The sequence below is a fragment of the Scyliorhinus canicula genome, chromosome 9 (assembly GCF_902713615.1).
Source record: "Scyliorhinus canicula chromosome 9, sScyCan1.1, whole genome shotgun sequence".
NCBI lineage: Eukaryota > Metazoa > Chordata > Chondrichthyes > Carcharhiniformes > Scyliorhinidae > Scyliorhinus > Scyliorhinus canicula.
Window position 1 is genome coordinate 116,377,156 of NC_052154.1, and position 21,223 is coordinate 116,398,378.

At 42.9% G+C, this 21,223-nt stretch overlaps 1 protein-coding gene across 1 annotated transcript in view; it reads right to left on the reverse strand.

The window, feature by feature from the left end:
* The window catches only part of LOC119971629 (activating molecule in BECN1-regulated autophagy protein 1-like), a 520,908-nt gene that overhangs the window by 49,147 nt on the left and 450,538 nt on the right, over positions 1 to 21,223 (reverse strand). The window contains 2 exon segments of the mRNA XM_038807450.1: positions 12,560 to 12,747; positions 20,559 to 20,648. Coding sequence (XP_038663378.1) covers positions 12,560 to 12,747; positions 20,559 to 20,648 — 278 coding nt within the window.

Genomic DNA, 21,223 nt, shown 5'->3' on the forward strand with positions numbered 1-21,223 from the left:
ATATTGGCATGGATAAAGGTTCAGTTAGCTAACATGAATCTGAGAGTCAGGATAAATTATTAATTTTCAGGTTGGTAAACTTAACTAGTGGAGTGACACCGGGATCAACATTGGGGCCTCAAATATTTACCATCTACATTAATGGCTTGGATGAAGGGACTGAATGTATGGTAGCTAAAATTACTGATGACTCAAAAATAGCTAGGAAAGCAAGTTGGAATGCAGACACAAAGGCCCGATTTTGTGACTGAGACTCTGTCTCAGACTCAAAAAAATGATGGTGGGGACCTGATTTGGAATTTCTGCTCCTATTTCCGACAGATCCCATTTTCTGGTCTGGGAAAGGGGGCAGGGTGTAACTTACATTTTTAGTACCATTATTTTTTTTCCAATTAAGGGGCAATTTAGTGTGGCCAATCTATCTACCTTGCACATCTTTAGGTTATGGGGAAGAAACCCACGCAAACAGGGGAGAATGTGCAAACTCCACACGGACAGTGACCCAGAGCCGGGATCGAACCTGGGACCTCGGTGCCGTGTGGCAGCAGTGCTAACCACTGCCCCCGTGCTGCCCAGGGTGTAACTTACATAAAGGAAACCGGAACTCACCAGAGCCATTGGAATTCAGTGCTGAGTTCAAACTGACCCAATTTTCACTGTAGCAAGGGCCTTAACCTGCAACGTGGGAGCCATACATATATTTTTAGGGTAGACATTAATGCTCCTGAAGGGTGAAGGAAGTGTGTAGGATGGTCAGGCTTTGAAGTTATTTAAATCCCCAGCTCTACAAAAATAAAAAAAACAGCAGCCTGCCTGTGTCAGTGATAGCTAAAAGAAATCTGGTGTATCAGTAACAATAGCTATCTGTTATTATTATCATAAGAGCAATCATTATGTCATTAATAATGCTTGGCTGCTTTCCATACTTACAATTATCCCAGCAGGGGATCATAATTTCATAATAAATTCATAATTTAGTTAACAGCTTAAAGGGTTTAGTCAAGGATCAGCTGCCTTTAATGTTGGGTGAGTGATATAAATCTGTTTTATGAGGGAATAAGTACTTGAGTGGATTTAAACGTTTGAATAGGCTTCAATGAATGGGAGTGTTTTTATACAGTAGGGCTGTATTAGATATTTAGAAATTTATCTTAATTCTACATGGTTCTGAGATCTGTCTATGGTGGATACAGGGTTAGTTGGCATGGAGAGTGCAAGGGCAAAGGATGGTGGGTGGATTGGCATTGGGAATGATTAGGGGGCATGGGTTGATATGGACTGCATGAGGGGCCACAGGGAATGGGTGGGGGACTTGGGTTGGCATGGAGGGTATGAGGAGTGGGTGGGAGGCAGGAGTTGTATTGGCTGGGGCATGGGGAGTGGTGGGCAGGTGAGGGGTGTGAGGGCTAGAGAGCGTAAAATATGAGCAAACAATTAAGGAAAGAAGCTTCAGGTTAAGTGAGCAGGCAAATAACTGACATGAGTATATCATGAGAGAATGTGAGCTTGTCCAATTTGGCAGGAAGAATAGAAAAGCAGAACATAATGCTAGTGACAAGAGTCTGAAACAGACTGTGGTACAGAGGGATAGGGGTCTAGCACACAAATCACAAAAAGCGAGGTACAGCAAGTGATTGTGAAGGCAAATGGCATGTTGGGCTTTATTGCAATGGTAATAGAACATCAAAGTAGGGATGTGAATGCAGCCTTAGTGAGACTGCCTTTGGAGTACTATGTACAGTTTTGCCTAATTGCATTGGAAACAATTCAGAGAACGTTCACTCAGCTGCTGCCTGGGTTTAAGGAGATGTCTTAGGAGAAAAAGTTGAGCAGGGCAGGTCTGTACTTATTGGAGTTCAGAAGAATAAGAGGTGATTTTATGGAAAAATATAAGGTTCTGAGGGGACTTGGTAGGGTGAATGCTGGGAAGGTGTTTCTCCTCATGGGAAAATATAGAACTTGGGGACACAACAAGGCTGAGTTAGAAGATTTTGGATTGACCAGAAGGGAGGGGGGGGGGGGGGGGGGGGGGGGATGTGGAAGCAGAAGTTTGTTCAAGACAGTGAAATTGGAGGCCAGGAAAAGTCATGACTGTATTCATACTGGTATAAACAAGATTGGTACCAGATGCCAGCTTACGCAATACCCCAGCATAAATATCCTCAATTATAGACAAGCTGTTATAAAGGGAGAGAAACAACAGAGTATGTCTAATGAGACGTATTCCTAATTGGACAGTCATGCATGATGCCCTGCAAAATGGTTTTTGGGTGTCGCTGGCAGGAAGCAGAAGACAGGTTACCCACCCAGCTATGTGGTGGACAGATCTATTTGGGAAGCAAAGAACAGGAGGAAATTACAAGATTCAGTTTCAGGATGTGATGGAACCGATAGAAAGGCAAAATAGAAATGTTTCACTAATGTAAGGAAAGAACAAGTCAGAGATTTCTATACAGAATTAAGACAGATTGGTCTCATTTCAGGAGTCCAAAGAAAAACTGCATTTCCTACTTATTTAATAAGTAAATTGAGACTTTCCTTCACAGATTTTCAAAAAACTGATGGACGTAGGTTTACCACTACAACAGCCTCTATCTTGTCTTGTGCGAATTAATCAAGTTAGAAGCTTTTCCCAAAAAAGAATGAATTAGAAACACAAACAAAATCAAACCAGTCAGCTACAAAACAACTGGTTTTGCACTTGTAATGACAACACAAAACATTTAGTACGGAGCTGCACAGTCCTGGCAACAGTACTGTGCATTACATAAGCAAAATACTGTGGATGCTGGAATCTGAAACAAAAACAGAGGAACTGGAAAACTTCAGCAGGTCTGCTGGCATTATTAGGAGAAAATCAGAGATAACGTTTTGAGTCTGGACTCTTTGTCAGAACTGAAAGGAGGGAGAATGTTAGAGCAAAACAACAACAAATAATAGCAAATTTAAGAGCAAACGACAGATGGCCTGGTCGGAGAGGGGGAGAGGGTTTTGCACTGAAGCAACACACATATGGAATATAAAAAGAAAAGAGAAGGTGGAGGAGAAACATCAAAATCCAAATTTGTCAAACTCAAAGTTGAATACCGAGAGATGTAACATGCACCAACCAGAAGCTGAGATGCAGGCAACAGGAAGGCTGCGGTCATGATTGCGACTGAACGAAGGTGTTCCACAAAGCAGTCGCCCAGTCTGCATTTAGTTATAGAATCAGTATTTACAGTGCAGAAGGAGGCATTCGGCCCATCGGTCAGCACCGACCCACTCAAAGAGCACTCTTAAGCCCACGCCTGCACCATATCCCTATAACCCCACCTAACCTTTTGGACACTAAGGGGCAATTTAGCACTGCCAATTCACCTAACCTGCGCATCTTTGGACCATGGGAGTAAACCGGAGCACCTGGAGGAAACCCACAGAGACACGGGGAGAAAGTGAAAACTCCACACAGTCACCCGAGGCCGTAATTGAACCGGGTCCCTGGAGCTGTGAGGCAGCAGTGCTAACAACTGGGCATCCGCTATGTCAAGGAATCTGCATTGAGAGCAGCAGATAAAGGAGGTAAAATTCCTCCATCACACCCAACTGACCATCCTCTTCCCACAGCACTTTGCGTTGAAATCGCAGAAGATGTAACACCTGCCCCCCTTTACCTCCTCCCTCCTCATTGTTCAAGATCCCAAATACTCCTTTCAGGCTAAGCAATGTTTCACTTGTGCTACCTTCAATTTGGTTTAGTGTATTCACTGCTCCCAATGCAGTCTCCTCTACATTGGAGAGAGTATATGCAGACTGAGTGACCGCTTTGTGGAAAGCCGTCACTCAGTCCATTGCTTGCCTTTATAACTCAGCACCTTGTTCTTTTGCCCACATGCCCTCCTTGGCCTGCTGTAAAGCTCCTGCAAAACTCTGTGCCAGCTGGAAGAACAGCATCGCACCTTCTGGTTGGGCACGTTGCAGCCATCGGCATTCAACGTTGAGTTCGACAACTTTGGATTTTGATCTTTCTCCTCCATCTTAAATCTCACTCTTTCTTCTTTTTTAAAAAATTAAGGATGCAGGGAGGTGCGTGCGGACTCCGCGCACGAGGTGGCCGGGGTTCGGGACTGGACCCTGGAGCTGCGAAGCAGCGGTGCTACCCACTGGGCTACCGTGCAGCCCTCAATGGCACCACACTGGGAAGTCTGAGGAGCAAAAAGATCTTAGCCTGCTTGCAAATAGATCTCTGAAGGCAGGGTGGCAGGTTAACAGGGGGGTGAAAAAGGCATATGGTACGCTTGTCTTTATTAGACGTGACATAGACTACAAAAGCAAGTCAGTCATCATGGAGTTATATAGAACACGGTGAGGTCACAGCTGGAGTACTGTGTGCAGTTCTGGTCGCCACATCATAGGAAGGATGTGATTGCATTGGAGCGAGTGCAGAGGTGATTCACCAGGATGGTGCCTGAGATGGAAAATTTAAGTCATGAAGAGAGATTGGACAGGCTGGGTTGTTTTCTCTGGGACAGAGAACACTGAGGGGCGACCTGATCGAGGTGTACAAGATTATGATGGGCATGAACAGGGTGGAATCGGGAACAGCTCTTCCCCTCAGTTGAAGGGTCAGTCACAAGGGGACACAAGTTCAAGGTGAGGGGCAGGAGGTTCAGGGGGGATTTGATGAAAATCTTTTTTACCCAGAGAATGGTGACAGTCTGGAACGCACTGCCTGGAAGGGTGGTAGAGATGGGTCGCCACATCCTTCAAAAAGTACCTGAGTGAGCACTTGGCACGAAATAACATTGAGGCTATGGGCCAGTGCTGGCAAATGGCATTAGGATTGGCAGATCAGGGCCTTTCATGCGACGGTGAAGGCTCGATGGGCTGAGGGGCCTTTTCTGCACTGTATTTTTCTGTGATTCTGTGAAGTTTATGTTCGACATGATAATAAGCAAAGCTTCATCTAAACCAACCATAATCCGCTTGCGTTTGCAGAAAAAATGTAAATTCGAATCCAAAGATTGTTCCATTGCTGTTTATTGTTACAACTGTTCAATGTAAAACGTGATCATATTCCTGGCAAGGGCAATATCATAGTTGCATTGTCATGGATTTAAATATTGCTAAATAGCAGAAATAACAATTGGGGAATTTTGTTTGTGGGAAAGGAAGTATGAGTGTTTTGTATCACATAACTTGGTATGAAAGTGGATGTAGGGTATCGTGACTTCCGGATGACGTTTGATAAGGTGCTGCACAGAAGGTTAATTCACAAGGTGAGATCACATGGGATTAGTGGTAGCCTATTAGCTTGAATAGAAGATTGACGGACAGGAGACAGAGAGTCAGGATAAATGGGTCTTTTACTGGATGGCAAGATGTAACTAGTGGGGTGGCACAGGTTTCAGTCCTTGGGCCCCAGCTATTTACAATATGTATTAATGACTTGGATACAGGTATAGAAGGTTCAATAGCCAAATTCGCTGATGATATAAAAATAGGTGGGACAGTAAGTTGCAACGAGGAAATAAGAACCTACAAATGGATATAGATAGGTTAGGAAATTGGGCCAAAATGTGGCAGATCGAGTCTAACGTGGATACATGTGAGGCCATGCATTTTGGTCGAAAAAATGGAAAGGCAATTTATTATCTAAATGGGGAGACACTTCGGGGTGCTCCGAAGCAGAGAGGATGCTTCTTCTTGTGGGGCATTCTAAAACGAGAAGTCGTAATCTTAGAATAAGAGGTAGCAAATTTTAAACAGAGATGAGGAGAAACCACATCTCCCAAAGAGTTGTGAATCTGCGGAATTTGCTACCCTGGAGTGCGGTGGATGCTGGGATAGTGCGTAAATTTAAGGAGGAGTTAGATAGATTTTTAACTGGTAATGGTTGAAGGGTTATGGAGAACGGGCAGGGCGGTGGGGTTGAGACCAGGATGGGATCAGCCATGATTACATTGAGGGTGTTCGGCTGGAGGCCAAATTGCCTACTCTAGGTCATGTGTTCTAGGGAGATGTCCTGGCTGATTTCGCAATCCAGCTCTTGGTTGTAGTATTGTAGGTTGTAGATGAGGAACATAACACCATGATGCGCAGTCCGCCAGAGGGGAAATTTTTTCACAAAGAGGATGGTGAGTGTCTGGAACGAGCTGAACGAGCTGCCAGAGGCAGTAGTAGAGGCCGATACAATTTGTCTTTTAAAAAGCATTTCAACAGTTATATGGGAAAGCTGGGTAAAGAGGGATATGGGCCAAATGTGGGCAATTGGGACTTGCTCAGTGAAAAAAACGGGCGGCATGGACAAGTTAGGCAGAAGGGCCTGTTTCAGGCTGTAAACCTCTCTGACTTTATGTACACTTTATGTCTTGAATCAATATAAACTGGGTGAGAGCTCGCTGTAGAAATAATGGAGAGACGAAGAGGAGTGCAACTTCCAGAACCTGTACATCTGTAGTTGAACAGGAATCAGGAAGTTACTGTCCAAATTGTCCGACTTCCCCAGAAGCTACGCTCTACCAGTATCTCGCTCAGAGAATCAACTTCCAAATACATAAATGGCGAGAGTAGCTGAATTTATGTGATAGATCCACACTAATTGTGCCAGAAGGTTAGGATTTGTCAATTTAAGTGCATGTGCATTTTAATACCATGGTAAGTTTTAATTACTGCTGGACAATTTTCCCAGCACTGAAAATTAACAGAAAAATGTGGCGCCTTGTTCTTTCAGTTCTTAATTATCGTTGGAGATTTTAAAATAAATCCTTTTTGGTTGTTTTATCTCTCTCAATCCTACCTTTCTCTCCCCTTTTTACTTACAAGTTCAAATCTGGTCCAGAAATTGATTATGTATGCTTTTTAAAAATTAATTTATCAGTGTTACAAAGCCAGAGCTCAGAGTGTGGACAGGAGCAAACCCCTAATCCAGCTCCCAAGCTGCTCCAAAAACTAATTCAAATTGAATCCAATTCATGGTCCCCACGACATACCAGATCCAAGCTCATCTTAGCCAAAAGGCCGAGAAGCTATGTATTATATATGCTTAACTGACACTTCCAAGTTAAGACAGTGCTGCTCATTAAAGATACTTCAATTCTACTGGTTAATGGACAGTTATTTGCCCTGTTCACACACGATGCTATGTAGGGGTCACTGTAAATTACAATATCAAAATGACTACGGGTTTCAATGCAAAATTCCATAGGAAGTTTGTGGGCAACTTTAAGAAAAATGAAGGCTGGAACTATTCCTTCCCGGTTGACAGCTGAATGCGGCCGACAATATTTTGCCAAACACACTGAACAGTTCTTAATCCTTTAAAGAAAGTGACACCATTTAGTGTAATCTCAGAACATGCAAATGCTTGTTTGCTTCTAGTTCATATGGTATAGGACCAGAATTAGGCCATTTGGCCCATGGAGTCTAGTCCGCCATTTGTCTTAGCTGATATCATCCTGGCCTTAACTCCACCGTCCTGCCAGTTCTCCATAGCCCTTCAACCCATTACTAACTGAGAATCTGTTGAATTCCGCCTTAAATTTACTCACTGTCCCAGCATCCACCACACTTGGGTAGCGAATTCCACAGATTCCAAAGATAAGAGGTAGCAAATTTGTTCTAGAATGTCCCAAAAGTAGTAGTATCCGCCCCCCCGTCTACTTTATCCATCCCTTTTATCATCTTGTATACCTCAATTTGATCTCCCTCATTCTTCTAAACTCGAGAGAGTATAGGCCTAAACTATTCAATCTCCCTTCATGCACACTTAGGAGTAGACGTAATTGAACACAACATAAACAGCCACAAGCAGATAATACCCATTGGGTGCACACTCATTGTTGCTGTGTGCTGCATGTAGTAATTGGTTTTCATAATTTCAGTGGTCTTTAGTATTTCAGATGTTCAACTTTATTCTGGTTTTCCTGTGTTAGAATGATCCATTTGAACATTTTGACAGTGCATAAATATTATAATATAGTGGTGACACGATAATGAAGTTCTTTCTTGTGGATCCCCAAACTGTTTGAATGCCATCTTACCTCCCTTCCACTTTGTAAGGGTGATGCGGGAGGACGATGAAGGGAATGTGAAACTCGGGATTGCGAAGGTCAAATGTAGCATAAGTGGTCTAAAGGCCACAGTTTTAAATTTACAGATGTTACAATAATTTTCAGGACGCAAAGTCTTCAAATCATATGGCTATACAGATTATGTTGATTGATTGTCAGCGTTCTTCACACAGTCTGAACTTGGTGAGAAGATGAAACTAGCAATGTCACCAATTTTCCCATCCACTAAGCAAACCTGGAACAATGCCTCTGTTCTGGTGCCAAATATATATATATTTTAATTCAATCAATTCAAATACAAAACAGAACTGGACTCCAAAGAAACACTACTTTTCCTTAAGCAACATTTATACGAGCATCAGCCATGCTTCAGTTTGTAACACTCGGGGAGTCAGAAGGTCGTGGGTGACAAATGCCACTCCAGAGACTGGAGCACAGAATCCAAACCAACACTTCAATCTTAGTACTGAAGGTGTGCTTAACTGTCAAAAATGTTTTCCTTTGGACAAGACGATAACCCAAGACCCTGTCTAAAGTCTCATATGGATGTAAACAAATTCTTGGCACTATTTTGAAGAAGAGCATGGGAGTTCCCTCTGGTGTTCTGGTCAATATTTATTCCCTCAACCCAAAAAAAGCAGGTTACTTATTCATTTATTTCACTGCTGTTCATGAGTGCCTGCTGTTTGCAAATTGGCTTTCATATTTCTACATTACAACAGCGATTAGATGAGGTACACTGGAAGTGTGTCCCGAGGCGGTGAAAGGAACTCTGTAAATGCAAGTCTTGTAACAAAACAATGTGTGAAGAAATAGATATGTAGTACAAGTTCTTACATTTATTGGGAAATTATTTTTCAAATGCTATCAGTCTATCATTTTACACTGATTGATAGTTCACTGTTTCTAGTTAGGATCAATACTTGTTCAAAGCCTCAGAAATAGTCTGCTAATGGCTATCTGCTCTACTATAGCCATGTGGAGCTTTGTTTTGGGTAGATGTGTGGTATGTACTTCATAAAAGGGCTCCCTTTAATATAATCAATTAATATAATCAGTCTTCCAACAGTAACAGACACAGTTCATTGCCTGAGTTCTCATAATAAAGGATCCAATTGTCATACTGCTTTTTTTTTAGTGTTTTCTACATCAATTGTCCGGCGATCCAAATTATAGGACTCCACATGTTAGAGAACTATTAAATCACTTGATTTTGGAAATATCATCAATTTCTTCTGCTTCAAGAATCTGAATCTAGCCAACGTCAATGCTGCATGGATTTAATTATTAATTGTTCTTAGGATGAGGGTGAAAGAAAAAGGCACAATTATTGTCATTGTTTCTTGCTCTCAAGACAGGACAACAATATGGGCATAGAGGGAACAGTGGTGTAGTGGTAATGTCATCCAACGAGCAATCCAGAGGCCCATGTTAATGCTCTGGGATTCAAATCCCACAATGTCCACGAGTAGAATTTAAATTTGGTTAACAAATCTGAAATTAAAACCTCATCTCAGTAATGGTGACCCCGAAACCATCGGCAATTGTCATAAAAACTCATCTGATACATTTAAAAAAATCTGGTACCTACATGTGACTCCACACTCAGACCCATACATAAATGTACACCAAAATGGTCCCCACAAGAGACATACCAGATCCAAGCTCATCTTAGCCAAAAGGCCGAGAAACGATGTATTATAATAATAATAATTTATTGTCACAAGTAGGCTTCAATGAAGTTACTGTGAAAAGCCCCTAGTCGCCACATTCTGGCACCTGTTCGGGGAGGCTGGTACGGGAACTATACTGGTTAATGGACACAGTTATTTGCCCTGTTCACACATGTTCCAGATACTCTGTGGGGGTAACTGTAAATTACAATATCAAAATGGCCATTGAAATGGCCTATCAAGCCACTCAGTTGTATCAAACTCCTACTCAACAGTCAAAAAGAAATCAAACCGGCTGTACAGACCACCTGGCACCGGAAATGACAACAGCTTACCCAGCTATGCTGACCATCCTTACAACATGCTTGTGCCAAAGCTTGAAAAGTTGACTCGTCAAGCAACAGCCTGACACTGTCTTATGAGTTTGTGAGCAGGACTAAATCTCAGACACTACTGTCTCTGGAGATGCCCTGTCCAACCACCATGACAGACACATCAGAGGAAGCAGGGTGGTAGTCAGGAGGGCGCTGTCCTAGGAATCCTCAACGTTGGCTCTGGACAGCATGTAGTCTAATGGCAACAGGCCATACATGGACAAGGAAACCTCCTGCTGATCACCATCTACCATGTCTACTCCCCACTCCTCAGCTGATGAATTAATATTTCTCCATGTTGACCAGCATTTGGAACGAGCACTATGGGTGGTAAGGGCAAAGAATATACTCAGGGTGCGGGCCATCACTAAGAGTGCCTCATTAGTACTAGCACTGACTGAACTGTCCTAAATTCCTAAAGGACAGCCTTGGCAGCGTATCTCACCTCCAATTTAACAAGGTCCTTCACCGGGCAATTAGAGAGGTGAAGGCCACAACATCGGCCCCCTTCCCCTCCAGCAGCTCCGATATTTCCCATACCCCAAAGATCACTACCATGGGTTTGGCCTGACCTTCACTCCCACAATTTTAGATAATATCCCAAACACTGCTTCCCAGTAACTTTCCAGCTTCTCGCAAACCCAAAACATGTGCACATCATTCGCTGGCCTTTGCCTGCACTTCTCGCACTCATCACCCACCCCTTGGAAGAACCCATTCATCGTTGCCTGGGTCATATGCATGCTGTGCACCACCTTAACTGAATCAAGCCGATCCTCATGAAAGAAAAAGTTGAATTCACCCTAAGCGTCGCCTCATACCAGTCCTCAGCCTTTCCCCCCCATAACGCCTTCTCTCATTTGTTCTTAATCCTCACTTGTGCCCGCCCCCCGGATCTCGCAACCACCCAAATATCCCCAATCCTACCCTCTCCCGACTCAGACCCTTATCTCTTGGTTCCAGCACCCATAGCCTATGCTTTACAATGGACAGAATAATGTGCAACGTCTGTATGAAGGAATAAATGAAACAGAATTATCCCAAGTGATTTGAAATTTTCGCCAGCAATACCGAGGAAAATTGGTGGTTATTAAAAATGCCACTAATAAGGACAGAGGGTGGACTACTCCACAGGTTGTCTGAATTTGGCTGAGGACACAATGCATTTGTCAGACCACACTTGGGATTACCGTGGACAGTTCTGGTTACAACACAATAATAAAGATTTTCAAACACAGAACAGGATGCAGAGAAAGGAAAGAATGATTTAAAGGGTAAATGAGATGACCCAAAAGGAAAGGGTATAAAAACTCTTCATCCCAGAGGGAAAGAAAGAAGTAACTAATGGAAAAATAAGCAAAGAATATCAATGACCTAGTTAAAGTAAATCATGAACATTACTTTAAAATGAGGTCAGAGTTAAAAATATAAATTAGTGAACAATAAATCTGGAGCAAAATACCACAGGGAGATAAATGTATAGAATAACCTGCCAAGGAAGATATAGATTTTACATTGTATGCAATTTTATGCTTCGCTGGGAGTATTGGAATACTAATGCAATTTGTCCATATATCACAAATAACAGGACAGGTTGGACTCAGGGCTGAGCTAAAAGCAGGCTGTTCATAGAAAAATGGCTCAAGCATTCCATGTGCCCAGCATTGATCACTGCCTGCATGGGTCATACAGTCACTCATTAATGTAACAACTACATATCTAGAGAGATTTCTGCTGTTTTCCAACGAAACTGCAGTTTCCTGCCTGGGATTTTCCAATGAGTTAGCCACTTCAGTACTTCATAGATTGAAAAAGAAACATTCAAGCAGATTTAAAATAAGAATTTTCCAAAGTAAGGGGACATCACAATCTTTAGTGGAACCTAGGCATGGACACAAATAGTTTGCAAAATAAATTTGTTTGCAAATCTAGTTTTACTATCCTGTAGCTGTAAAGCTATTTATATAGAATTGCACTGAAACAACTCTTTATGGGAAATGCTTCCAAGGACAGTTGCTTCTACACCAAATGATGAAAGGGAATGCCACAGTTTACTTGCTTAGCCTCTAATTTCCCAGTTCTGAATTAAAATGATCAATTTACCCCAAACAGCTCATCTGGCAAGCCTGGACGATTCTGTATCTGCAGAAACCACGAAAATGGCTAAGAATTTTAAAGAATTGAAGCAGCAGTTTTGTTGCACTGGATTGACCCATACACTTTTAAATTCCTACTGTTTTAATGCCCTTGACTATAAAAAACTTGCGAAGTTGCACAGAGAAATGGTGGATTGTGAAGACTCTCAATGGAAGTTAGTGCACAAAAATAGTCATGAGAGATACACCATAATTCAAAGGAACTACAGATTTTTTGATACCTTCAAATTGAATCAAAGGTCAATTTACTCACTTAGTACATCTACAATTTCTTCAAATTATTCCTGTGATTTCTAGTTTCTTACCCTGGCTGGTCCCTGAAGTGGTAGCTTCCTGTAAATCCCTGTCAGTCTGGGTCTCCGCATTCTGTAGTTGTGGTGATGGTGTTTGGGTTCCTTGTGAGGTCACAGAAGGGGCGGGATTGCGAGGCTGCAGACCAATAGCATTCATTAGTCCCATATCTCGGTCCGTTCTCCAAGATGTCCGGTTTGGCCTAGAATAGTATCAAAATTATTACTTAGATAAATGTTCCAAAGATTTTTTTGTCCAAGGAAACAGGTCTTGCGTTTGCCAACAAACTGCCGTTTGTGATCTATATTTCTCTTCCTTACTTTGCCTCCCATAATGTTCTCACACCATGCTTGGCCCCAGCTGTCTGTATAGTTCTTCAAAGGCCCATTGCAACGATATTCATTTACTCATTTCTTTCTTTAAATAGATTTAGAGTACCCAATTATTGTTTTCCAATTAAGGGGCAATTTAGTGTGACCAATCCACCTACCCTGCACATCTTTTTGGGTTGTGGGGGCGAGACACACACACAGACGTGGGAGAACATGCAAATTCCACACGGACAGTGACCCAGTGCTGGGATCGAACCCGGGTCCTCGGTGCTGTGATGCAGCAGTGCTAACCACTGTGCCGCCACAGTTACTCACTACTGGCAGGTGTACGAAAAAGTAACCAACACTATTTGCACTTCTCTCGTCGCAGATCGTATCGTAAAACTCACTGTGTCAAGAAGTATGGCCTGAAAATAGGCCTTGCATACCTTTTGAGATGTTCAAATTATTTTAGAGACATGCTTACCCCACCAAAAAAATGTTATGGTTTAAAATAAGATGTTCTGTAACAGCTGAACGATCAATCTCTGTTGGGAAGTCAATTTAACAGATCTGCAAAATGGATCTAAAGCATAAAAGCTTTTATTTAAAAAAAACGGTTGAAAAAATTGTAACATGTACTATTCAATAAAACATTCAACTGGCAGTAATATTTGCGTTACTTAGTGCTACGAACCTAAGCTAAGGTGAATATGAACTATTATAAAGAATATTTTTCTGGCAAGTAATGTGCAGAATAGATTCTTAATCTTCCAACAATCTCAATTGACAAGTACAAAGCTCACAGTGCATTAAAGCACTAGTCATGTTTAAATCTACTTGTATCGATCTCAACATTCAAGTATCAATAATAGAGGCCACAGCAGGTTGGTTCTGGAGGCTTAGTTGCTACAAAATTCTGCTGTTCCAAATGAAATCGAAAGTTTTTTTAAAGATTTCATGTAATTGGGATTGAATGCCTCATCAGTGTGGTGCTACAATTGGATAAATTAATGGATATCTCTTCCAAGACAAATGAGCTGCTGAACATATTTGGAGCTCAGACCACTATAACCTGCTTATAAGTTGGTAGCTTTTAGAGGTCTTATTTCTGAAACAAGACACGTCAGGTTGGAGAGCTCCCTCACTAGACCTCAACACAATGTGTTTCACTGCCAAAATGGCTACTCTCTTTTATATTTGTTCTTGCAATGAAGGTGACTCTGACAAGGCTGGATCTATTGCCTATCCACAATTCCCACGAGAGCAGGAAATTTGTTACCCATGTAGAGTGGAACTTGGGGATTCCAAGCCACAGCTCTAACACTGCTGAAGCAATCACAAAATGGCATATGTAAAGGACCAATTGATACATTTTCCACATCAATCTGCTGAAACTCAAAACACAACTGATTAAGAATAATTTGCATTTACATAGTGTCTTTCATGACCTCGGGACACCTAAAAGCACTTTATAGTCAATACAGGGTTGTGGTGTAGGAACCACAGTAGATAATTCCACAAACAGCAATGTGATAATGATCAAATAATTGTTTTAGTAATGTTGATTGAGAAATAAATATGGCAAGGCTGCTGGGGATACCTCCCTGTACTTCTTCCATATAATGCAATGGGTTCTTTTATGGCCACCAGATAGAGCAGGTGGTGTCTTGGTTAATGTTTCATCAAAAAGAAGGCATCCCCAATAGTGCAGCATCACTCAGTTCCTCACTGGGATTTTAGCCTAGATTCTGAGCTCAAGTCTCTTGAGTGAGACTTGAACCCACAACCTTTTGAGGCAAGAATGTTCCCAACTGAGCCAGGGTTGAATGTTGACCTCTCTCCCTTTTGGTTACCAACCTCTGTCAGCAGCAGCAGATTCTCCCACCATTACTTCATTAAAAACACTTCATAATTTGAGTGCCTCTATTAAATCTCCACTTAGCTATCTCTGTTCAATTCAATTCCTGTTTATCTTGTCTCTCCATATAATCTCCTCCCTTATAGCATTCATCTAAATTGCTTTTGTACGTTCTCCGAGATCGTGACATCTTTCATGGAGTGCAGTACCTAAAAGTTGGTCACAATTATCCAGTTATGGCCTAACCAGTGATTCGTAAAGTTTACACCAACTTTCTTGCTTTTGTATGCTATGCCTCTAATTAAAAGGCAGGATTCTAGATACATTTTAAAAAGCCTTCTCAAATTGTCCTGCCACCTTGAAAGATTTGTTCATGTGAATCCTGGTAGAATCAGATTAGATTGTGCTCCACATTACAAGACATACAATGAAGATTACGTTACAATGACAACAAATTCCTTTCATCAGTCTGCAGTTGAAGGTCTAGTGAATGGTTGAGCACAGCTTCAGCTTAAGCTTGAAAATAATCTTTATACACAACTGAAAAAGTCTACATGACAGAAAACCCAATAAGCCAGCTGGTCATGGGGAAACTACAACAATATCCATGACAACCTTCCAGTTAAACTGAAATAAAACAATTTTACAGACTCCAATAAAAGGGAAGAGTCGTTAAAGTGAATGTTAGTCCCGTGGAAGATGAAACCAGAGAGTTAATAGCGAGGAACACAGAAATGGCAAAGATGCTAAATCGATACTTTCCCTCAGTTTTCAGGGTGGAGGACACTAGTACTATTTCTATAAGAACGGGCATTTCAGAGGTAATAGAAAGGGAGGAACTTAGAACAATCAACATCAATAAGGAAATGGTACTCAACAAACCATTTGGATTGAGGGCATGGTTTTATGAAGGGCAAATCATGTTTGATTAATTTGCTAGAGTTATTTGAAGATGTAACAAGCAAAGTGGATAATGGGGATCCTGTAGATGGAGTATATCTGGAATTCTGGAAGGAGTTTGATAAGGTTAGATCACATGGGATTAGGGGTAGTCTGTCAGCTTGAATAGAAGACTGGTTGATGGACAGAAGACAGAGTCGGGATGAATGGGTCTTTTTCTGGATGGCAAGATGTAACTAGTGGAGTGCCACAGGGTTCGATTCTTGGGCCCCAGCTAATTACAATCTATATAAACGACTTGGATACAGGGATAGAAGGTTCTATTGCCAAATTTACAGATGACACAAAAATAGGTGGGACAATAATTACACTGAGGAAATAAGAACCTTACAAATGGATATAGATAGGTTAGGAGAGTGCACCAAACTGTGGCAGGTAGAGTTTAATGTGGACAAGTGTGAGGTTATGCATTTTGGTTGAATAACTCGGAAGGCAACTTATTATCTAAATGGGGAGAGACTTTGTGGTGCTCTGTTGCAGAAGGATCTGGAGGTCCTCGTTCATGAGTCACAGAAAACGAGCATGCAGGTACAGCAGAAAATAAAGAAAGCAAATGAATGTTGACATTTACAGCTAAAGGAATAGAGTATAAAGGGAAGGAAGTGTAGTTGCAACTGTACAAAGCATTGATGAAACTACACCTGGAGTATTGTGCATAGTTCTGGTCCCCTTATTGGGGAAAGATGGAGTGGCATTGGAGGCAGTTCAACGGAGGTTCACTGGGTTAATTCCAGGGATGAGGGGTTTATTGTATGAAGAGAGATTGAACAGTTTCGGCCTATCTCTCTAGAGTTTAGAAGAATGAGGGAGATCAAATTGAGGTATACTAGATGATAAAAGGTATGGATAAAGTAGGCATGGAGTGAATGCTTCCTCTTGTGTGGCATTCTAGAAGGAGAAGTCATAGTCTTCGGATAAGAGGTAGCAAATTAAAAACAGAGTAGAGGAGGTGGTAAAGGAGAAACTGCTTCTCCCAAAGGGTTGTGAATCTGTGGAATTTGCTACCCCAGAGTGCAGTGGATGCTGGGACAGTGAGTACATTTGATGAGTTAGACAGATTTTTAATTGGTAATGGGCTGAAGGGCTATGGAGAATAGGCAGGGCAGTGGAGGTAAAGCCAGGATGAAATCAGCTATGATCGAAAGGCGGAGCACACCAGATGGACCAAATGGCCTAATTCTGCTCCTATATCTTCTGAACTTATGTGCAGGTTTTCTGATCACAAACTCACGTTAGTAATGCTTTGTTTTTTATATGGAATCAACTGCAATGCCAAATGTTGACTCTGAATTCCTCTTTCCGGTATGTAAGACATAGGCGCAGAATTAGGCCATTTGGCCCATCGAGTCTGCTCCGCCATTCAATCATGGATGATATGTTTCTCATCCCCATCCTCCTGCCTTCTCCCCAGAACCCCTGATCACCTTATTAATCAAGAACCTATCTATGTCTGTCTTAAAGACACTCAGTGATTTGGCCTCCACAGCCTTTGCGGCAAAGAGTTTCCACAGATTCATCACCCTCTGGCTGAAGAAATTCCGCCTCATCTCTGTTATAAAGGATCGTCCCTTCAGTCTGATACTGTGTCCTCTGGTTCTAGTTTTTCCTACAAGTGGAAACATCCTCTCCACGTTCACTCTATCTGGGCTTCTCAGTATCCTGTAAGTTTCAATAAGTTTCATATACTTCTGAACGGTACCTAGGGTCCTCAACCGCTCCTCATATACCAAGCTCTTCACTCCAGGGATCATTCTTGTGAACCTTCTCTGGACCCTTTCAAATGCCAGCACATCCTTCCTTAGAAACGTGGCCCAAAACTGCTCACAATACTCCAATTGGGGTTGACCCGAGCCTAAACCTGCCTCAGAAGTACATTCCTACACTTGTATTCTAGCCCTTGCGACATTAATGTTAACACTGCATTTGCCTTCCTTTTTTTTTAATAAACATTTTATTGAGGTATTTTTGGTACAGTAACAACAGCAAATTAAACAATATACATGAAACCATAAACACTGTGCAAAAGCTGTTCACCTTTTGTACAGGTCCGACCCTTATTACCTCCCTACTCTAACCTAAACTACTCCCCCCCCCCCCCCCCCCCCCCCCCACCCGTCTGCTGACGATTAATTTTCTGCAAAGTAGTCGACAAACAGTTGCCACCTCCGGGTAAACCCTAACAGTGAACCTCTCGAGGAGAAATTAATTTTCTCCATACAAAGAAAGCTAGACATGTCCGATATCCAGGTCTCCGACTTCGGGGGCTTTGAGTCCCTCCATGCCAATAGTATTCGTCTCTGGGCTACCAGGGAAGCAAAGGCCAGAACATCTGCCTCTTTCTCCTCCTTGATTCCCGGGTCTTCCGACACCCTGAAAATTGCCACCTCTGGACTCAGCGCCACCCTTGTTTTTAAAACCTTGGACATGACATCAGCAAACACCTGCCAAAATCCCCTAAGCTTTGGACATGTCCAAAACATGTGGACATGGTTCGCTGGTCCTCCCGCACATCTTGCACACTTGTCTTCCACCCCAAAGAATCTGCTCCTCCGGGCCACTGTCATGTGAGCACGGTGAACAACCTTAAATTGTATCAGGCTGAGCCTGGCACATGTTGTTGACTCTACTCAACGCCGAAAACCGGCCGAGTTCCCGTAGAATCTTCATGATTTCTTCCATCCCCTCTACTGGGTCCGAAACGTACAGAAGCAGATCATCCGCATCAAGTGAAACCATGTGCTCGACACACACCCCCCCCCCCCCCCCCCCCCCCCCTCCCCCCGCCCGGACCAGTCCCCTCCAGCCTCTTGAGGCTCTCAGAGCAATTGCCAATGGCTCTATAGCCAGTGCAAACAACAGTGGGGAGAGGGGGGCATCCCTGTCTCGTCCCCCGGTGCAGTCTACAATAATCCAAAGTTGTCCTATTCGTCCGTACACTTGCCACAGGAACCTGATACAGTAACCTGACCCTGTCAATAAAGCCCCGCCCAAATCCAAACCGTCCCAGTACCTGCCATTCCCACACCTCCAACAGATAATCCCATTCTACCCGATCAAAAGCCTTTTCTGCATCCATTGCGATCACTACCTCCATCTCCCTACCTTCCGGGGGCATCATGATCACATTTAACAGCCTTCTTACATTGGCCACCAGCTGCCTACCCTGAACAAACCCAGTCTGGTCCTCTCCAATAACGTCCGGAACACAATCCTCAATCCTGGAGGACAAGATTTTGGCCAGCAACTTGGAATGCCCATTCAACAGGGAGATAGGCCTGTAGGACCCGAACATCTCCGGGTTCTTGTCCCTCTTAAGAATCAGCAAAATCGTTGCCTGTGACATAGTCAGGGGCAGCACCCCTCTTTCCCTTGCCTCATTGGACATCCTCAACACACTGGCCCCAATATCCCCGAGAACCTTTTATAAAACTCCACTGGGTACCCGTCCGGACCTGGGGCCTTATCCGCCTGCATGACCTTCAAGCCCTCCACTATCTCTTCCAGCTCAATTGGGGCCCCCAGCCCTTCTATCTGCTCCACGTCTACTGTTGGGAAATTCAGCCCGTCCAAGAAGTGCTCATCCCTTTCGGCCCCGTAGAGTGTTCCGACCTGCAGAAATCCCTAAACGCCTTATTCACCCCTACCAAATCACCAACCAGGCTCCCCTAACCGTCCTTTACTTTCCCCATCTCCCTAGCTGCCTCCCTCTTCCTAAGCTGCTGTGGAAGCATTCTGCTGGCCTTCTCTCCATGTTCATAAATAGCGCACCTCGCCTTTCTCAGCTGCTCCACTGCCTTCTCTGTGGTCAGCAAGCTAAACTCCGCCTGCAACCTCCGTCGTTCCCTTAGAAGCCCTGCCTCTGGGGTCTCCGCATACCTCCTATCAATCTGTAATATCTCCCTTACCAGTCGGTCCGTCTCTGCCCGGTCAACCTTCTCCCTCTGAGCCTGGATCGAGATCAGCTCCCCTCTGACCACCGCCTTCAGAGCTTCCCAAACCACCGCTGCTGAAATTTCCCCCGTGTCATTGACCTGCAGGTAGCTCTGAATGCACTTCCTCAACCGCTCACACACCCCTTCACCCGCCAAAAGTCCCACATCCCTTCACCCGCCAAAAGTCCCACATCCAACCTCCAATGCGGGTGCTGGTTAACGTCTTTGCTAACCTGCAGGCCAACCCAGTGCAGTGCATGGTCTGAGATTTAAATCTGCATTTACCTTCCTAACTGCCAAGTTAACCTTAAGAGAATCTTGAACTAGGATTCCCATGTCCTTTGATGCTTCTGATTTCCTAAGCCTTTTCCCATTTTGCAAATAGTCTATGCCTCCATTCCTTCTACCAAAGTGCATAACCGCACACTTTTTCATTGTATTCCATCTGCCACTTCTTTGCCCGCACTCCTAGCCTGTTCGTACAAAACAAAACAATTTGTTTTCCAAATTAGCTAGTATCTGGGTGGTAAATAATTTCAACAACAATCTTAATGTAAAAAAATTCAAGGGCTCTATATCACTCCAATCTATCACCTCAGTGATTCCCTGAGCCCCATGACATCTGTATTATACCCATCACTCTGAACCTCCTGCCTTGATCAATTGAGATATATCAACTCTCCACTGATGAGTGTTCTGGTCTGCTGCTTGTCATCCCCCTTGGTTCCAAAACTATACATTAGCAAATAATGAACTACAACAGAAAACCTCCATTTTACTCTTGTGCCTGCGTCAGCTCTTGGAAATGAATGTTCAGTTATTTTATTTACTTTCTGTGCATTCTGAAGTATATAATTATAGCCTTGTGTGTTTCACCGCAAAAGTTCAAATAGCTAAAACTACAGTAAAACTATGTATGCGCAAAGCAAACAATTTGAGCTCATTTTACCCAGGTCTCTCATTGTTCCTGTTGTTGTGGTGGGAGGAAACAGGCTCCGACAGTTGTTCCCAATTGTGTTCAGTCTCCAATTTCGATGCACTGAAAAAGAGAGAGAATATATACCAGTTAAGAGCTACTGTTATCTTCCACTGAGCTCCATATGCTTGAGTTCAAAAACGTGACACAGAATTCATTCCATATTTTGAAATGAGCAAGAGGCCACTCAGCCCATCATGCCTAAGATGGCTGTTTAAAAGTGCTATCTTGTTAGTACCATCTGCTGCTTTTTCTCCATAGTTCGTTAAATCTTTCCTTTTCAAATATTTATGAAATTATTTTTTGAATTTTACTGTTGAATCTGCTTTCACGACTCCTTCAGGTGGCACATTCCAGATCGTAACTTGTCTTTAAAAAAAGATTCCTCATTTCCATCTCCTGCCCTCTACTGCACCATTCGTTTGTCGGATATCTTAATTTGGTTTTCTTTGACTCTTTTGACAGTAGAAACAGATTCGCCCTCACTACATAACAAAACCCTGCACAACTTTGAGGGCCTCTGTTAAATCTCTCCTTAACCATCTCTATTCTCAGATCAATTTCCATTTATCACGTTTCTCTGCATAGTGGGAGTCTCTTAGCCCTGATACAATTCACCTAAATTGCATCTACATGCT